The sequence below is a fragment of the Erpetoichthys calabaricus genome, chromosome 3, assembly GCF_900747795.2.
Source record: "Erpetoichthys calabaricus chromosome 3, fErpCal1.3, whole genome shotgun sequence".
NCBI classification, from domain to species: Eukaryota; Metazoa; Chordata; class Cladistia; order Polypteriformes; family Polypteridae; genus Erpetoichthys; species Erpetoichthys calabaricus.
In genome coordinates, this window is record NC_041396.2 from 36,857,643 (window position 1) to 36,879,194 (window position 21,552).

The 21,552-nt window shown below is 37.1% G+C and overlaps 1 protein-coding gene across 1 annotated transcript; it reads left to right on the forward strand.

Moving 5' to 3' along the window:
• Positions 1-10,344: 10,344 nt before the first annotated feature.
• LOC114649242 (olfactory receptor class A-like protein 1) lies at positions 10,345-21,552 on the forward strand. Its single transcript, XM_028798746.2, has 2 exons — positions 10,345-10,374; positions 20,537-21,552. The coding sequence occupies exon 2, from the start codon at positions 20,549-20,551 to the stop codon at positions 21,500-21,502; it is 954 nt and encodes a 317-aa protein (XP_028654579.1). The 5' UTR covers positions 10,345-10,374; positions 20,537-20,548; the 3' UTR covers positions 21,503-21,552.

A 21,552-nucleotide genomic window follows, 5' to 3' on the forward strand; every position in this document is an offset into this window, starting at 1 on the left:
GTGGATGTACCGCGGTGTTATCTCCACTAAAGACCATCACAGTTGGCCAATAATTGGTTGTAGCCTTAAGAGTCCAATGTCTAACCTTGTGTTTTAGGTGGTCGCATGTGGCATTCCCATAATGTGTTATAGACAAGGGATCCTCTTAGGCCTGCAGGTAGGTCACCACTGAGTCAGAAATAAGGAAAACGTAATGGAAGAAAAACCCAGGGATGACACAATGCAATAAGCTTTATCAGGGAATACAGTGAACCTGACTATTGAGTAAAGACATTAGTCCTGAAAAGTACCATACAATAAAATGTACAAAAAATGGTGGAATGTATCCGAGTATGGCAAGATTTTAGAGAGTAGGCTGACAATAAAGCCAAAATATCCCACTGAAGTCACTAAAGGAAATTGTTATTATTTTTAAAAATGTTATAATAACTCACAATTTAAGTAAATGCACAAACTATTCTTGAGGCTTTCATGATTTGATTGACCTTTTAAAATCAACAACAAAAACAATTACTTATATAGCACATTTTCACACAACAATGTAGTTCAAAGTGCTTTACAAAACTCATTACAAACTCCAAAAGACTTTGTTGGACAGTTATCTTATCCAAAGATCTTGACCATACATTGTTCTTTTCTCTCTTGTTAAATTAACTCTAGCCTGAATGAATCTATTAATTTTTTACATTTAAAATTTCTCATTTAAAGATTTACCAAGGTTGTTTCTTGTCCTAGAGTGTGTATATAAACATAGGGAACTCCAGTCCCTGTATTATATCTTGCCTGAAGAAGGGGCCTGAGTTGCCTCAAAAGCTTGCATATTGTATTCTTTTTAGTTAGCCAATAAAATGTGTCATTTTTCTTGGCTTTTCTCTACAAAATGACCAAAAAAAGTTACAAGAAGAGGAAAACAATAAAGATTAAGCAATAATATTAAAGAAATGAATAACAACAAAGCAAGGTAAGGTCAGAGGGCCAGGAGGTCAGCAAAAACAAAAAGAAAAAAAACTCCAGTTAGGCTGAAGAAAAAAAATCTGCAGGGGTTCAAAGGCCAAAAGTCCGCCCTGACCCGACTGGGCATTCTACCTAAGTAGAAAACTTAAAATAACAAAAAGCAGACGTTCATTCAAATGAACTGTCTACGTGTCTCAGTGAACAGTATTGCTGTCTTACAGGTCCTTAGGATTGATTCCCGGAACTCTCATTTCCAGTGTGGAATTTGAAAATTCTACCCATGTCCATGCTGGTTGTTCCCTGAATTTGTACAGTTTTACATCCAAAGGACGTGGTCTTGCAATGAACTGTTTCGCTGTCCAAGGTTGGATTCTTCCTTGCACCCTGTGATGCCTGATTGATTCCTGAAGGCCGTTTTTTAAACTAGTATGTTATTTTACGTATCTTAAAAGATGTGCAGCCCAAATAAAGTATCCTGCTGTTTGTGTTTGTTGGATCCAGCCTAATATCTATTGCTGCTGAGACAGACTTTAGCTCCCTGTAACCCCACCATTGAGCCTAAAGGATTTACAAAATGGATGGATGGCCAAGGTATTGAACTGCAAAATTCAAGGCTGTTCTTCCAGTTCCCTCAAATAATTAAACGTGAACCAGTGCTGTCAGAGCTGAAATATTGAAAAGACTGGGTGATATTTTTCCTAAAGATAATCACTATGAGACAATTTGCTTTCTAAACCCCATGACCCTGGTCTGGATTAAGCGGGTTAGAAAATGACATGAGATGACATGAAATCATTGATAAACTTGATAATGTTGAGGATCACTGATGCTCGTTGACATTCTTTGATCATACAGAATATTTTGTTGTAAATAAATTTGAAAACAAATTATTTTCTGCTTATCTTTTGTCATCAGTTTTTATTAAATATAATAACTGGGAAGAAATGAACGGTATATCCTATGTGAAGAAGTCGATAACCTCCCTGTAGTCAGAGGGACTATGAAAGAGACATTGAAGACATATGAAAATAAATTAGTTTCTGCCTATTTTTTGTCATCACTTTTTATTAAACATGAAAAAACAATTTAATAATGGACATAATGTATATCCTATAAATGATATGTGAAGAAGTCAATAATCTCCCTGCAGATAGAGGGACTGTGAAGGGAGGTTTGGAGGGAGAAGCTCTACTTAGATTAAAAAGGTAGAAATCTAACAAACTGCTGGGACCGCTGAACATTTGCACAGTAGAGAGATTACTAAAGAATGGACGCTAGCAAATATTATCTCATTATATACAAAAGGTAACTTGTCTGACCCAAGTCACTACAGGCCAGTAAGCTTAACATGCATCACGAGTAAATTAATGGAAGCAATTACTGACGACAAGATTGAGCAGCACATGACAAGAGCTGACATGTTAGGGAAGAGTCAACATGGAGGTCGTGTTTTACTAATGTGCTGGAATTCTGTAAGGAAGCAACAAAAGAATATGACCAGAGTGGTGCATATGACATTATGTTTCTGAATTTTTAGAAGGCATTTGATAGGGTGCCACATGAAAAGGTGTGCATCAAAGTAAAGGAAGTGGTAATTAATGGTCTGGTGTACAGATGGATGAAAAATTGGATTAAACACTGCAAAAAAAGGACTATGATGATGTTAAAAATGGTGTCCCTCAAGGTTCCATCTGTGATGGGGTCACTGGTCTTTTCAATATTAAGACAATGAAAAACAAACTGGGTAAGTTTACAGATGATACCAGACTACAGCAGATGAAATCGCTAATAAGTAAAAATCTTCTTCTTCATCTTTTCCCACTTCTACGTGGGGTCGATGTGCTTGCTCAGCCTTCTCCATACAGTTCCACAATGCACCTCCTCCCCAGTCAGACCCTTTCCTTCAGATAATAAGCTAATACGTAAAAATGGGAGGTACGGAACTTGAAATCAGACCTTATAAGAAGGGCCCAGGAGTTGTGATGGACTAATCACCATCTCCTGTACATCCAGACAGTGCATAGAAGCTAACAGAATGTTAGGTTACATATTACAGACCACGAACCAGAACTTGGGCACTCTTTGCCAGCCATTGTGCCATCCTGGTTGCTTATCAAAGATTTAAAATCTTCATGATCATATCTGTTAAATAAGAAATAACAAATCAAATTTTACCTCAGGATTTTCCTTCTGTCATCACCATCATCAACACTTCCCAGTGCTAAGACAGAGTGTGTCAAAGTCCCTGCAGGGCCTGACATCTGTGGTATTTATAAATCAAGATGCAGGTAATGAGGGCGGGGTCACCTGCCCATCACTGCTAGGAATGGCCATCCACACTATTTAAGGGAGGGCCTCCCCATAATTCCTCACGGTTCATTGAATGTGCTAGTGAGGGGAGAGTTCTTGTGTGTACAGTATTGGCGTTTTTGCTATTGCCTATTGAATTTCTGAATTTTGAACCTGTGCTTTGTTATCCAACTATGATTTTTGGATTCTGTATTGGGACTGTGTTGCTGCTTTTTTGATCCTCTGCTCTGCCTTGACTATGGTTTTTGGATACTGTATCGGGACTGTTTTCTGTATTTACCCCTGCCTTTCAGGTAGTTCTTTGTGCTCTTCGGAGCTTTATACCTGCACAAGTTTTGTCAAAATAAACCTTTTAATTTTATCAAGCTTTTTCTTGGCCCTTTGTGTTTCTAGATGGGGTATTTTGACGGTGTTTTCCCCTCTAGTGGACAATTTAGGAAGTGATTTTGGCAGCTGTACTTTTGGGACTCGAGCAGTTCATGACTATTTTGTACTGTTTTTTCCAAATTCTTGTGGCATTTTTTTGAAAAGTTATTGCGCCATTTTGTTATTGGTGTTCAGCTACATTATTTTCAATTTGTCCACATTCACATTGTGATGAATTTGCTAGTGTATGTTGTGATGGAGGCTATAACTGACTAACTGAAGTACAGTATGTAGTAATCACACTGCAGATGATGCCCCTTAACTGTTTAATGAGAAATGATGGATGTGTGGGGACTTGTCCTTCGTCTTTAGGGTGGAGAGGGACATAAAAGGACCAGAATATTCCGGGGTCCTCAGATAACTAATTTAATGGAACTGAGTGATCTTAATTTAGACTGCAGGATCACTGATTTTATTAAACTTTCGGGCTTAACAACTAATACAAGTTTTTTTTAAAAGATATCCTAGAATACTGGCCTGTTTAAAATAAAATTGCACTTTAAGGATGGATGTTGTGGCAAGATGAATCTCCACTTCTTAGACCTCCCTGTGTCTAATTTACTTTCTCGTAGGGAAAGTATTGTAATTGTCTAAAAATTGTACCTCGAGATTTTGATGAATTTCGACATTTTAGACCTCTCTGAGTCTGAAAATACCATTTTTGGAATTACTTCTGTGTGTCTGTCTGTGTGTGTGTGCGCATGTAAACACGATAACTTGAGTACGCTTTCAGTTAGGTCAACCAAATTCTGCATACAATTATTAGGTACAAAACTTAGATTTCTATCAATTTATGAGCTATTTAAGCTAACCGGAAGTGGTACTTTTTTATTCATGCAGCTGCAGAACCCAATTTATTCAAATCTACTTTTATAAAAATTGTTCAATATATTATTAATTTAATTTGATTTGTTGTTGATGGCTCTTTAATGTACATAATATAAAAATATAATCATTGTCTTCTGGTTTACTCCTCAAATATCCATTCCCATATCTGAGTATACAAGAAAGTCTAGAAAATGTTTCTGCTGGTATCTGTTCAGATAAAAAAGAAAACAGACTTAGAAATGTTAACTTGCTGTTGCTTGGAAGGTGCCTGTTATAATGCTGTGATAGTGGCTCTGGACTCTGAGGGTAACTTGCTTTTCTATAACAAACTAGATAAAATGTTAATGCTCTGGCAGTGGCAAAAAGCTTTGTTTTAATATTTGATTACATTACATTGATGTTTAAGATGCAATTTACAAGAAGTATTTTAACTGCTACTATGTAAAAGGAATACTGCTGTTAAAAAGCACCTTATTTGTTTAAAGTGTTTGTAAACCAAATACACGCAATACACTACTTTTGAGTTCATTATTGAATTTTGCGCATAACAATGTGATTGTTGCGATTAATCGTAGACAATCATGTGATTAATCGTGACTAAAAATTTTAATCGTTACCCAGCACTATTTAGAACATTCCTGTGAAGTTACTTTTGTAGTTTAATGTCTCCTAATCCTAATGATTATTCGTTTCACAGTACTGCAACTTTACTTTGTTTTGGCATATGGGCACCACCATGTCATTATTCCTGCTACCAGTACACTGATTCAGCGCCAAGGAACATGGTTTTCAAGTGGCTCATCTTATGTCATAAGCGTGACACATTAAATACCGGTGAAATAATTCATTCAAATACATGATTAGGATTAAAACTCAAAACAAACATAGTGTGAGCTTCTCTGCTGAATATCTGGTATCTGAACTTTCAGTTTTCCCTCTAACATTGATTTCTGAGTAGCATTTAGGCTTTGGTGCAACAGGTTTCATCTTCTTGGCTTCAACTTCTTTTTGGTTTTGACTACATTTCACTTCTTGGTCCTCCTACAGATTTTGGGCAGAACAGATAAAGGCTGAGGTGGTCCTTCAGAAGTAACATAACAGTCACACTGCCTCTTGAAGGCTCCACACATAAAGCTCAAGGAATACAGCAGAACACTTCATTACCAATAGAAAGTAAATAATAAACTACTTTAAAGGGACAGTACATAATTAATGAATAATAAAAAAAAAATCAAACTAATAACACAGATACATAAAAATAATGATTCAAAAGTTAACAAAACCAATAAAGGAAATAAATGCAAGCCAGGAAACAATCACAGTCTGTGATATAACAGCCATACATATGACAAACAATAAAAACATTTTGGGAAACTAGAGGTGACCCCATTTAATGTCTGGGTGAAAACAGATCAAAACGGACATCTTCAGGTTCTTCTTAAGCTAAGAGGTTCTCATGTTTGTTTCTGTCTCACTCAGATTCCTGGTCTTGAATGACAGTAAAGGTTGGTAGCATGTGGCTTATGTAATGGAGGAAGTGTAAGGGGCTTTGGTTATGCAGCAAGGTGATGTCAGCAGCCCCATGATAACTCCCTTCCACTCCACTCCACTCCACTCCACTCCACCCTAAAGTCAAAGGAAATCTAATTATTGGTGGTGTCTCAAAAGACACGCCCAAAACGATAAGCTTGGAGATTAAGAAGGCCTTAAATAGTCACCCAGGGGGCTGTACAGACAGCAGCAGCTCACCTGCAGGATTAAGAGGCCCCACCCCTCTTGGTTCCATTAGCAAAACAAATTCACCTAAAACACAAGCAGACAACAGTAGGGAATTATTCAATTTAAGCCTATTAACAAATATTAATGGGAAAATTTTATCTTAGGCCCAAATACAAATTTATAGGAATAATTAACAACAACAAGGCCGGAAGTACACAAGCCATTTATAGAGTCTTTCTAGTGCAATATGCCTCTTTTCACTTTTCACTATAAGGATGTTTGCCTACAAGAGCAGTTTATCTAGCATTTAGCAGTCCAAACTCTTCTTCAGACAATTTCTTTCCATGGAAAAAAATGTAAATGTTTTTCAGGTGGCATAGATTGAACATAAATTGTACTCTTGGATATGCTAGTGGCAAGGAATCAAGCCATTTTTGTTTTATAAAGTGTTTAGTCAGAAACATTAAAGATACTGTATAGGTAATGGGATTTCTGTATTAAGGATCAGTGGGGCTCAGCCACGCCAGATGTTGTGCAAAATAAAAAGTGTCACTCAGCTATTTAACTTGTTATTAAAATGTTTATAACAATCCAGGAGTGACATAGGGGCAACTCTGGGAATGTCCTTGAGTGACCCAGTAAGAGTCCAGACTTAAGTCCAATCAAATATCTCTGAAAATAGTTGATCACTGATGGTCACCATCTAATCTGACAAAGCCTGAAAGGATCTGCAGAGAAGAATGGCAGAAAATCCCCAAATCTGGGTGTGCGGAGATTGTCAAACCCAAGAAGACTAAAGGCTGTAATCACTACCAAAGATGCTTCAACAAAGTACTGAATAATTACACAAGTTATTTATTTTTATTACATTGAAAAAAAATGTAAAAAAATTAAAGTTTGAGCATGTATTATATTTATATAAAAATTATATATTTTTATATAATTTTCTTGAACATTCCAGTTGATTTTGCAACTTCTGTCATCACACTAATTATCATAGTTCGCCTGTAGGAGCAATTTATTCACGCTCATCTGAGACAGAGGCTGCGGGCTGAAGGGAGGGGGAAGCATGACATCAGGAGTGGGGAGCCGGGCAGGCCCCTCCTCACTCACGTGCCAGCCTCGGAGTGTACCTTTACCTCCACTTAGTTAGCAAAGGATAGAACTACTTAACGGATTTAGATAGGGCTTTTTCAATAATTTGCTTGAATATTTTGGTTGATTTTGCGACTTCTCTCATTGCACTAAGTATCATACTTCACTTGCAGGAGCGATATATTCACGCTAATCCGAGACAGAGGCTGCGGGCTGAAGGGAGGGGGAAGCATGACATCAGGAGTGGGGAGCCGTGCAGGCCCTTCCTCACTCACGTGCCAGCCTCCGTGTGAATCAGTCTACCTCTGGCCATGTTTTGGAGTGTAGCTTGCCTCTGCTTAGCTAGCGATACCTGTTTGTCCTGTTTCACCACTACGCAGGTGGAGCCACGGGGGACTGCTACTAAATATATATATATATATATATACTGTATATATATATATATATATATATATATATATATATATATATATATACTGTATATATATATATATATATACGAGGGGGGACCCAAAAATAACCGGAATTTTGTTGTTGTTAGGTTGGTACTTGTAGTATGTGGTTGGGCCGCTAGGGCGATCTAGTTACACCCCTCACAAGTCAGTGAATTTTTTTGTAAAAGTAGGTTGCGCAACAGTGTGAGAAGGAAACGCCCTGATTTGTGGGAGTCGAGCGATTGGTTCTTTCATCATGACAACGCTCCATCTCACACTGCTCTCAGCATTCGCCAATTTTTGGCAAGAAACGGTATGACAACCCTGAACCACCCACCCTACTCACCAGATTTAGCTCCGTGTGATTTCTTTTTGTTCCCTCGGATGAAAAAAGACTTGAAAGGAAGGCGTTTTGCTGACGTCGAAGAGGTAAAACAAGAAACGACCAGAGCATTAATGGGCATTACTTCAGACGAATTTAAAAAATGTTTTGAACAATGGAACAAACGGTTAGATAAGTGTATTTCCGCCAATGGAGAGTACTTTGAAGGAGACTAATTGTAGTTTGTAGAGAAAATTAAATTAAACACGTTTTAAAAATATTTCCGGTTATTTTTGGGTCCCCCCTCGTATATATATATATATATATATATATATATATATATATATATATATATATATATATATATATATATATATATAGTGGAACAGAGTAATTAGTAAAAACTCAAAAATAGCTCGGTTGCCAGCTGGGCCACCCCATTTAATTGCAAGATTACTGGAAGTTTAAATGTCAAAGAAATAAATGGGTGCACAGGGGTGCCAAAACACAAATAGTGCTTATAGCAAAAGTGAAGCATCTAACTCAGAGTTCCCTTGTGCACAGAGACTTTTGTCACAAGTGAGCAGACAGTAATTTTATATGCTCTGGACCAGAAAGGGGTAGGGATTGCGGAGGCGATGGGGCATAGTTAGTTGGTTTCATGGGGCTCTGTGAACTGGAACTGTGGAGGAGAGAGACAAGACAATTAGCATCAAGGCCCTCTCTCACTTCAGGGTGGTACTGCATACCTGAAAAAGGCCAGCAAGGTGGTTCTTGGATATGCATGTGTGATTATATATATATATATATATATATATATATATATATATATATATATATATATATATATATATATATATATATATATATATATATATATATATCTTGTCACAAAGAATATGCCAAAAACATCAATAAAAGTTTGGGGCAGCCACCCGTATATTATTCCCTGGCTGCAAATGGTAATTCTTAGGAGTTGTTTACAGGTTTGAGTCCAAAACAGAACTGAGGTAGGTTGTGAAAGATGGCGACTTTATTTGCTGAGACAAAAAGTGACATCATTAGAGGGGCTGGAACTGAAAGTGATGTCATCAGAAGGCACAGAACCAGAAAGGATGTCATTAGAGGTGCCAGAACCATGCAGGATTTCCCATGGATGCTCTGAAAGGGATTGAGAGCGAATGTCAGTGCACCTTGTCACCCCCTGGTCTAGCATGAAATTACCATTATTTGGGCCTTTTAGCTGCCTCACAATCGCACATGTGTGACAATATAGATAGATAGATATTGATATATACTGTATATTCTGTATATATATAGTATATTATATATATATATATATATATACACAGGCATTATCTAGGTTCAACTTAGCTGATTATTTATTTATATTACTATTTACCCCAACAGTGTCAGCCAGCATGGCTTTTGTTTGTTCAACAAATATATATAACACATTCCAGTTATTACAGTTACAGAAGTATTTATTATCAACATATAGCACCTTTTTTAAAAAGTATCATTATAAGGCTCTTTGCAAAGAAAGCATTTATTAATATAACTAAAATCAACATGATTCAGCTGAGACTTGAAACAGTAACGTCAGCTCAGTTCCTCTTCACTAACAAATGAGGTTCATCTGTGTTCATCACGCATTACAGGATTAATTGCTTTTACAGTCTTTGCTGTACAGGGTGAAGAGATCTTTGCCTTCAAGTCATCTTTCATTCCCTTCTTCTTTATCAAAAGGCTATTATGTCTATCAGATTTTGAAGTGTCTGTATCCTGAGCCCATCTTGTCTTCCCTCATTTGGAATTTAGATAAGTGAATGTGTGTGAGGTAACATTGTTACCTTTCTGACAGCTTGCATATTATGCAGCAAGACAAGAAAACAGCATATCAAGTCAAAAACAAGCCAATGTCAATCTCAGAATGCAATAGTTAATGTACTATCCTGAATTTTATAACCACCTCTAATCTTTTTCCACTCTTCTCTACTCTTAGCCCTTCCTTTCTTCCACCGTGCCACTGTCAAGTGAAAAAAAAACAAGTCTCCAGTGCCCTAACCAGGTGTGTGGTTTTCAAGCGGACCCACCTGTCTTTGATTCTCCTCGCCTGTCTCATTGTCACACAGCATTCACTTCTTTGTGCTGTGAGCCATGTTTAAACAGTTACGTCACTATCTCAGGCAGCTCCCCTTGGTGCTGGAGAGTATAAATGAAGGTACACAAACACTCAGAAGGGGAGAAGGAATGTTTCTAAGCTTGGATCGTGTTCACACAAAGGTAAGAGCTATTTGGGACAGAAGGTTGAGATTAAGTTGGGTCTGGTCAAAAAGTCTCAGACATGTCAGGATGAGATGGCAGCAGGCATTAAACTAGATCAAAACCTAATAAGAATTGCCACAACATGTAAGGGATTTGTCTTTCCTTTTTCACTGCTACTCTCACACTATTAGCCCAAGAGAAAAAGCAATCTGAAGCAAGAAGTCAGGGAGCTAAAACCTTACGAAGTTCAACTCCAGAACATTCACCAACCATTCCTAATTGCCTAAAATAGGAATTTAAGCAATAATATTTATTGTGTACAGAAACTTTTGAATGAGATCCAGGGTGGGATTCTAGTTGAATCCATGGCTCTCACATACACACACACACACAAACAAGTCATAAGAAGATATCTTTGTTTTGTGGAAGAAAGCTGGGCAAGACAATTTTTGCAATATGGTGAGAAAATGTAAAAGACTGAAAAAGTCCAAATTTGAACTAACCAAATGTCTGCCATTGCAAGGGTATTTCTGAAAATAAGCAATCCATCTATCAGACACACTTCATTTTGATTATATATCCCTGATCAATATAATTTTGAATTTGTGTTAATGGACAGTACCATTCTGTAGTACCTAGTTCATGAGCATGTACAGTACTTTCTATATACAACTGCTCGGGCAGACATAGGACCTGAAATCTGACTTCCTTATTTCATGATTTTTAGATAGCAGACCACAATTTGAATCCAGCTTTGAGCACCAGTAAAAATCATATCAGGCCAAATCTGAATACACTATATAGGTAGTTTGTAGTGAAAAAGACATGAAATAGCGATCTTTACATATTAAACATTTATGTAAGACATATATATATATATATATATATATATATATATATATATATATATATATATATATATATATATATATATAAATGCTTATTCTATAATGCTATTGATTAGATCCTGCCAGGTTTTAAAAAAGTTTTGCACAGATCCCACTGAATTAAAAAGAGGTAGTTTAGGATCCTTCCTGTTGAGCAAGATAAGTCTACTTGCCAATACAGATAGTGAAGTAAAGGCAATTACAGTTTGTTTGTTCTTCACTTTAAAACCATCTGGGAGTTCACCAAACACAGCTGTTAGTAGATTAGGTGGGATTGTGACATCAAGGCTGTCTGATAATCATTTAAAAATGTTTGTCCAGAATGATGTTAATTTGGCACACACCCAAAACGTGGCCCAGTGAGGCTGGAGCTTGATTGCAATGTTTGCAGGTTGGATGTTGCATTTGGATGTTGCAACTGAAACATTTTGGACAATTTCAAATGAGATAGATGTGCTTGATAAAAGATTTTAAGTTGAATAATTTAATATTTTGCACTTACAGTATAGAGCTCAAGTGAATTCTGTGTGTGGCTGCCTTCCACTCCTTTTCTGAAATGTTGAGTAAGTGATCCTTTCCCACTGTACTCTGGGATCTTTGAAAGGAAGGGACTTTAAATTTTTTATATATATTCTAGAAATGCTGTCTGAGTTGTCAAGACTGATCAATATTTCTTCTGGAATAGAAAAAGGTGTAAGGTGAGGAAATTGTGATGTTGACCCCTAAGTATTTAAACTGATCTGCAATGATAAAAGGGAAGGTGTCCAATCTAATGTTGTTTGCTAGAGAATTCACTGGAAAGAGCACACTTTTGTTCAAATTAATTTTATGTCTAGATATCTTTTGCAATTCTGCTAGTGCTGTTGGGGCTGTAGGCACAGAATTTTATGGGTCTGATATATACAGTACTATATCATCTGTATATAGTGATATTTTCTGTTCAAGTCCTTCTCCGAAAATCCCCTTTATCTCTGATGCCTTTCAAAAATAAAAAGCCAATGGCTCAATTGCGATTGCAAGTAGCAATGGTGACAAGGGGCATCCTTGTCTAGTATTGCATTCTAATTTGAAGAAGTCTGAAATAATGTTGTTAATACAAACTGAAGCTTCTGGACTGGTATACAGTAGTTTGATCCATGCACATGCAAAGTGCAAAGTGTTGAACGGGTAATCCCATTCAACTATATCAAATGAAGACCTATCCAGGTCTGGATTTAAAACACAGGTATGTCAGAGAACTGCAACTTTGTGAATTGTGGACTAGCTTCATTTGGGGGAGGCAAAATAGAAGGTCTTGGGGTCTGGAAGAGAGGAAGCTAGTTTTGATCTATCCTTTTTATTCCTACAATTCTAAGTGCCAACACACTTCATAGCCATAACTCCTCGCGATATTGGAAATCAAAGTTAAAGCTATCATATGTAATAATGTACTACCTTAATTTAAGACTATAAAATGACAATAAAAGTTCAGAAGCAATGTCTCTATGACCAAACTGTGAACCTTGTAAGCTGGAATGTCAAAGGTCTCAATCACGAATTAAAGAGGAAGCAAGTATTCTCTCACCTAACAGGTCTAAACATCAAGATAGTATTTTTACAGGACATTCGCTTAACAAGTAAGGATCAGTTTTGATTGCAAAGAGATTGGACTGACCAAATATTCCACTCCAGCTATATAAAGAAAGGTGTGGGAATCTTAATACTTAGAACAATTTCATTTGTAGTATCAGATGTAGTATCTGATTCTAAAGGGTGATATATGAATGTTATGGGTAATTTATTTAAAGAGATTTGTAAAGAGATTTTGATAAATATCTACTTACTCAATGGGGATGATAGAGACGTCATCCAAAACATATTCCTTCCAATCTTAAAGTGAACATTCATAAAATTATAGTGGCCAAAGACTTTAATTATGCTTTTGTTATTCATCTGTTTCTGCTTGCATCTCACCCTGCACTTGTCTCTGTGGCTATGCAACATCCTACATAAACCTTGGTCATAGTCATAGCAGCTCACTTGTCCTGTGCCTTGAAGGTGATGCAGGTCAGTGACAAAATGTTTGTGTCTGTAAAAGTAAAAAATAAAAAACAACTTACATAGAAAAGTAAAAATTGTAAGAAAGATGGCTTGATGACATTTTCTGCTACAATTATTAATTGTGTAACTCATTGCTGCATTATCTAAAGATTTCAATGATTCAGTATTCATCAGACAGTTTAATTTATAAGCAAAACACCATAATGATGTGCTATCTGTCATGTCAGTAGCAGCCAACAACTTCAGCTTGAGACTAGAGCACAAATTTGAAACTTCCATGGGTTACTTCTTTGAAGAATGTTACATTTAAGAAATTTGAACTCCAATTAGCCACTGAGCATCCACATGCAACATCTAAGAAAAGCACAGGAGTCTTTACGTCACTTGAGTTGAACTCTGCTGTCTGTGAAAACAACTTCACCCAATTGATATTGTAAAATGGCATTAAAAGATGTTTTATGTACACTACAGATACATGAAATTAAATGCTATTATCACTGTTATCTTTGAATTTGACTCACTATCACAAAATACACAATAAACAAAAAATAAATGTAATAATAAAACACTTTAATGAAGTAAATAGAAAATGTACAAATGTTCTAACTTTCAACCCAGCTAACCAAGTCTATGAATGCACCAGAATATTGGTTTAAACCACAACAGAGGTGAAGAAGAAAGGCCAAACTCATTGATGAAGTAACCAGAACATTTAAAATTGTCCCAACGTTGAAAGCAGCTAAGTCTGTGAACTAATTTATGTACATATTCTTTCTTGTGTTCATTCTGTGGCATTCTTTATCTCCAATTTTGATTTTGCTCTCAAAACTGCACAAGCAGTATCTTCTGATAAGTGACTAAAATTAAATAAGTAGTAAAATTCCCAGATCACTTTCTCATATTTTCAAATATTAGTAATGTAGAATTTGTGTGAACATTTCTTTTACTGCAGGTCCTTGTGATCCATCATAAAAATAAAATGTTAAATTATTTTCTTTTTAAAACTGTGAAAAGCTTCCTCAATGGCGTAAAAGGAATAACATTTTCCATCCGGACTTATGGCCTCAGATGAACGGCACTCTTGCCTCTGAAGCACTGGATGCCAGGTGTCAATGACTTGCCTATGAAGTTTGATATCTTATTACTATATTAATCTTTCCTCACACATTTAAAAGTCAAACTTTAAGATTCAAAAATTATCAAAGTGAGTATTTTACACTGTCTATTCAAACTTGAAAACTAGTCTCCCAGGCAGGCTCAGAAAATGAGACTTGATTAAGTGTGGTAAATACAGCGCAGCCAGAATTATTAGAATCCTTGGAATGGAATGGAATCACATTATTAGTAAGGAATGTTTACAAATAAAAAAATAATAATTTGTTGGTTGCTTACACATTAATATAACATAATCATTGCAAGAATAACTTTAAAAGTAAGAATATAGATCAAGAACTAAATACCACAATTTTTAATAACACATAATGTAGTGACCGGTGAAATGTGACAAGGAAAATTAGAAGCTAAGCATTATCAATATGTCACTTACTAAACTGATAACACTCACCACACTTGAGGCAAAGAAGAAGCAGCAGCAGATAAACGCACAGTACAACAAACTGAGGAAAAGCCAAAGTGCAAAAACACATGAAGACAATTGATGAAAACCACAGGTGGACTTCAAACCCAAGTACTGTACACCAGAGTTATACAAACACCTTTACACTGATGATTTCTTGACTAATCTGCAGATTTTATAGACTGGTATCCATTTCCCATAAAAAAAAAAAAAACTACCTGACTACCAATTTATACAAATGAAGGTGACCCTCACACTGGAATCAGCTGCTCAGAAGCGCTGTCTCATCTGTGCCAGGTCTAAGAGGTTGGGTAGATTCTTCAGCTGCTGCTATTCATGGCATTTTTCAAGTCAGGATTTAAAACTTGTTTGTCTCTAATTGCAGCATCCTCGAGTAAGGGTGTAGCTCTGTTTTATTTCATTGATGCATTTTGTTTAACCTGCTTATCCAGTTAAGGATCATAGGGTGGTTGTGTCTTTCTGTTAATTTATTACCTTTGATTAATTTATTTTTTATTCATAATGATTTATTTATTGACATTCCTTCATTGAATTTCTTATGTATTGTTCCTGCAAGGCAGGCATTATATATAATAGATAGATAGATAGATAGATAGATAGCAATTTATTTGTGTCCTGGGGGCTCATGTATAACGGCGTGCATAGAATTCACATTAAAACATGGCATACAGACAAAAGAGGAAATGTGCGCACGCACATAAAACTCCAGATGCCTAAATCTGTGCGTACACCAACTTCCACATTCTTTCACTACATGAATCCCTATCTGCGTGAAATGTAACGCTGATGCATGCGCCTGTCGCCCCTCCCAGAAGAATTTCAGCGAATACCAAGTGGAGGCAAGGAAAAACATACTATTTGTTGGTTTAAGCAGTGATATAAACAACAAAAGGAAATTGATCGAGTAACAAAGTGGCAATGAAACTCGAAAGTTCAAGTTCAGAAATTTGCAAAGTGCCCAAAATAAATAAGAAGCGGTCAGATATCAAAGTCACCGTGAAAAGGCGAGTCGTAGCCCACCGTCTGAGTGTCAAATGGTAGTGTAAAAAGGGTAAAAAGAAAAAAAAACAAAATAGGGACACAATTGAAAAAAATCTCCAAATGTCAAATTTAATCTAGAAATTTTCACTTTAATCATGTAGTTTATTTGTTCATTAAAGCAGCACATTATAAATTTCATCTTAAAATCGTTTAATTTACTAGTTTCTCAGATCCCATTGTAACTAAAGTAGCACGTTAAATGCTTCTTTCTGTGTTCTTTTATGTGTTCTATGTGTGTGAATCATTATATGCTTCTTAAATGGAATAGGAATTAAAACATTTATTAAATATGTGGACACAGTGGCACAGTATTAGTGATGAGCTGGCGCCCTGTCCACAGATTGTTCCTGCCTTCCACAAGATGCTTGCTGTGCTGTGCGTGACCTTTGATGAAATAAGTTATTGTAGCAGTACTGTCTCTTTCAAACATACTAACCAATCAATTCCTGTCCTTCCTTTTCTTTCTCCAAGTAACCAATCGCCACACGATCAACTCTGTAATAGATGCCAAGCAATCTGTAAGCTTAGAACGCAGATTCTTCAAAACTTTTATGAAATATTGAAATATCTTCATAGTATATGTTTAATTATTCCATCCATCTATCCACCCAGGGTCGTGCCAATCCCAGCAAGCATGCAGCACGAGACAGGAACAATTCCTGAACAGGATGCCAGCTCGTCGTTGCCACTGTCCACCATATCCTCACATGTTTAATTATTAACAATATACTGTACATTATTTTAATGAAGTTTAAAACTTATTTTAAAAGTGATATCAAGAGCTCCAAGAATATATCACTTTTAAATCTAAATCGACTTAGAAGCCAGTCGTCATCATATGTAAATACGCGCTTTATAAAGTGACTTAAGTTGTGCAATATTATAACTGTAGTGCAAGTTTACAGTGAGATGATTGTACTTATAAGTACAAACAGTTCTACCAGGAACACTTGATGGACTGACTGAGTGCGTTTAGAGCTCTTGGGATGAAACTGTTTCTGAACTGCGAGGTTCCTACAGGAAAGGCTCTGAAGTGTTTGCCATACTTTATGGAAAAGGTTCTAATTAATAGACTGTGCGCATGGCTGAGACAACGTGTGCTTGATGCTGTATCCTGATAATCCGATCACCTGCTGTACAGCTGTGATTCCACACTCAGATAAATACTCAGTGGTGCAGTGAGAGTAACCAATGCTAAAGCAGCTACAGTATTTGGAATAGTTTGGCCATTCTGTGTACCATTATATGGTTATGGGTTGTTTACAATGAGATGCCTTAAACTAATAAATGATATGTGGTTAATTTCAGTTAATTTGATAAAGCCGCGTCAGGGATGTGAATCTAAAAAATAAAGGGAAACCACACAGGAACAGTAGCACTGCTTTTTCTCTGGGTGCCGCCAGTTTGCAAAACTGAGCAGAGAACTTGCGTACGCCAGGGATTGAGCTGGCGTGAAAATGTGCGTGACTTTATGCTAAGTTTAGTTTTTATACATCACAATGTGAGTGTGGAAATGGGTGTATGCAACATTTTTGTGCGTATGTACCACTTATACATTAGGTCCCTGGCTTCCAAAATGTAAGAATCTGTTGCTCTTACTGTACTCGCTCCACTCTCTTTTCTGTGCAGGCTCAGTGTTATTTGACCATAAATGCATGTCAGTAGATGCTGCTTTATATGTCTCACACCATAAGAACATGTATAAATTAAACAAATTATAATCCAAGGCAATCATTTTACTAACATATAAATGAGTTTGTCCCTTCACTGCTTAAGTACTAGCTTCTTGTTCCATTGGTGTCAGTGACTCAGTGATGTTGCTTGGCACATTTTTACTGTGGTACAGATGGCACACAGAACTGCTTAAAAGGGTGTGACAAAATATGAAAAGAATAATGGTTAAGTGTGTTTTAGAAAGAAGGCTATAATATATCACATATTTGCTTTAATTTGTTCGTTTAGCAACCTTAGCATTAAGAACATAAACTAAAATGGGACATTGTCCCATTTTAGCAGTGAAATTATTATTTTACAGCAGCCTGCTGTCACCGAGCTGTATCACATACATGTTTGAAAAGACAGCTGACTTGATTTTGTAAGACACAAGCCTCTATTATGTTTTTTATAAGCTTCACTTTTAGCCATCAGGCTGTAGATTTAGGCTCCCATGGGTAAAGACCAGTAGGTTTAAGAAATGTTTCATTCCCTGAGATATACCGTAAGCATTGTGAATTCCAGTTGTTGCATGGATCCTGCTGAATTGTGAATTATTATTGTGTATCGTTGAAGGGAATTTTAATTATTTGAACAGGCTTTATGGATGTGTGTGCTGACTGTAACAATTACTGTCATGCAGTTTGTTGTATCTCATCTGTGTAACAATGTACTGTGTTTTTGTAGTTATATGGTGTGTAGCAAAAATGACCCTCAGACATTGCGAAGGTTTGGGGCAGCCACCCATATAATTTTTCCCAGCTGCAAAATTGATTCAAAATCATAGATATGTTCACACAACTGAGTACAAAACAGAACTGTCTTAGTATCAACAAGATGGCGGCTTTAAAAGTCATTAGGGGAAGTGATATCATCGGAAATTGGAAGTGACATCGTTAGCTGCCCCAGAGCCGGGCGGGATTTCCCTAGAATGGTCTGGAAGAGATCGAGAGAGAGAATCAGTACACTTCGCCACCCCCTGGTCCGGCATGGAATTACATGTACTCAAGCCCTTTAGTTGCCTCCTAAACACGCGTGTGTGACAGGCGTAAATAAATTTCTCTGTAGGATAATAAAGTCAACTTAACCTAAATCAGAGAAGGTGATCAGACAAACCATACATATAAAATAATTGCTTAGTTGAAAGGTCTGCCTCCACTAACTTATTTACTTGTTTTTATTTTCTTAGAGATTAAACCTTCAACAGTGAACATACAGCATTTAAAACATTCTAAAAGTAAAATTAGTTTTATATGAAAATACAAAAAGATCACCCAATTACCAAATAAAACCCCACATTTCAAATTGTAATTCCTTTATGTTCACTGTTACTAAAAATAAAGTTTCATGCATATCCTATTAGCCAGGAGCTCTGCCAAGAGCAGATGATGGTGGAATAGTGGTTCTCAATCCCCATTTTATTGATGTCACATAAGGGGTATCTTTCTATTTTTGTCGTATCCTTTCAAAGTGCAGCACACCTTCAGCTAAAGGCTCTACGGCTCCCACTCCCCTATTTTTGCCTCGACACTCATGCATTAGCAATAACTACATTTAAAAATGGAAGTGACAATGACCCTGGATGGGGAGATTCTTAAATAATTTTCTCTGCATTCTTTGTTTCCACCAACAGCCTTTTCAAGAATGAATAAGAAAACTGGCAAAATAGGTAAAAACAAGTCAAAAGTCCACTAAAATAACACACCCTGCTCTCCGACCTGCTTTATCCTCTTCAAGCAGGGGACCAGAGCTTTTCCTGGTAGCACTGACCAAAAGCCAAGAAACAACCCTGGACCAATGATATAATCGTTTAAAAGGTCAATGTCCAACAAAATGATACAAATTTATAAAGAAACAAAAGTTTGTAGAATGATGAAGTTTAATGAAGCTGACATCAAAACCTAAATTGATCATTTCAGTACCCTGGGCCAGGAGGGACAAATTAAGACGTGCAGTGGAAGTGATGCAAGTCTTCTTCTGGGGATGTTCATTCATTCTAAAGGGGGAGATAGAAACTCCATGAATATTCCTCATCCCCAGTGCACTCAGAAAAAGTGAAATTAAAGGATGGTTCAGATAAGAGATGATTCTATGTTTGACAATGGTGACGCTTCATCAGGCACTTGGACCCTGTAAATGACTGGACCCCCCAGTCCAGATTTGAGTCCTGTTTTGTTCCTGATGCTGCAAAGATTAATTCTGGACTCCTGTGACCCTGGATTGGAGTCAGCTTATTTGTGAACAATATGTTAGGTTAATCTTAACACAATTTTTATTTCTATAAACTAGACAGGTGAGCTTTTTTTTAGGATTTCTCCCTGGGTTTTCCTCTATTTATTCCCGTTTTCCCCCCAAATTATGAAAGATGCGTGTCAAGCTACAGGCAGTTTCAAATTGGCTAGGTGTGAGTGTAGGTGTACTTGTGAGTAAGCCCTGACATGGACTGTGTTCGTTTTTTTTTGCCTTGCACCAAGTGTTGCTAGGATAGACCCCAGTCCCCAATGACTCTGAATTGGATTAAGTGGGTCTGAGAATGTCATGTTATGAAATGAATTCCACAAACCTCTGCATTGTGTAAAAATGCATTATATTTTAAATTCATTCTTGAAAGCTTGTCTACAACAACAACATTTACTTCTATAGCACATTTTCATACAAACAATGTAGCTCAAAGTGCTTTACATGATGAAGAAAGAGAAAAAAAGACAAAATAAATAAGAATTAAAATTAGGGAACACTAATTAACTATGGCATTAACTGGACACAGAGTTCTGCAGTCCTGTCTGAGGTTGATCTGTGTGGCCTAAACACTACCAGCGTAGGCTCAGGATAGCTGCTCCCTCATCCTCTCTTTCTTCCTCCCTCATTCTCTTATTAATTTGCTGTATTTTGATTGTCACAGGCTGAACACAAAATGGATTCCAAGCAAGTCTTCAAAGCAGCTGGCTTCCTCATCTTGGCGGTCATCAGCATTCCTGCCAATCTGCTCGTCTGTAGCGCCTTCTTGCACTCCTTACTGACGGAAGGCAAACTGCTGACCACTGACATCATCTTGTGCAACCTAGCCTTTGCAAACCTGATGGTGACGTTCACACGAGGCATCCCACAGACATTGACTGCCTTTGGTTATAGAAACCTGTTTGATGACATTGGGTGCAAACTGAGTCTCGTGTGCTTTCGTATTTTTCGAGGTCTCTCCATCAGCCTCACTTGTCTTCTCAGTGCTTACCAGGCTATAGTAGTCTCCCCAGCGTCCTCCAAGCTTGCCCTGCTAAAGCTTCAGATCCCCCAATACCTCATGCACACCATAGCTTTTCTGTATGTGCTCTGGTATGCTCTCAATGTTGACGTGGTCTTGTATTCAGTGTCCTCCCTTATGAACAATACAGTTCCTCCTTACACTTTTAATTTAGAGTACTGCTTTGTCATCTACCCAGATTATGTCATTTTGTACATTGAAGGACTAATCAGTCTCTTTAGTGACCTTGTGTTTATACTGCTAATGACCGTAATGAGTGTGTATATCCTGCTTCTTCTTTATTACCACAGCAAAAAAGTCAAGAGCATTCGGAGCTCAGATCGCAAATCAGGACAGACACCGGAAACTAAAGCCTCCCGAGCTGTGGTCACCTTGGTCATCCTCTACGATATCTTCTATGGGATCGACAATGCCATTTGGGTTTATTCTCTGACTGTTGTGAGAGTGGTGCCACTTTTATCTGACATTCGAATCTTTTTTGCAACCCTCTACACGTCAGTGTGCCCCATTGTGGTCACTGTCACCAATCCTAAGGTTAGAAACAAACTAAAAGTGGTCAGACCAGAGAGACCAGTTCATACAGCGGAGAGCAGCCTTCAAGCAATATAGGTATAGGAGAAGACAAACTATTGGTGACGCTATAAAATGGTAGGCCAAAC

What these genes read in the sequence shown, in the direction of transcription:
- LOC114649242 (XM_028798746.2), top strand. Translation starts at nt 20,549, where the DNA reads ATGGATTCCAAGCAAGTCTTCAAAGCAGCTGGCTTCCTCATCTTGGCG.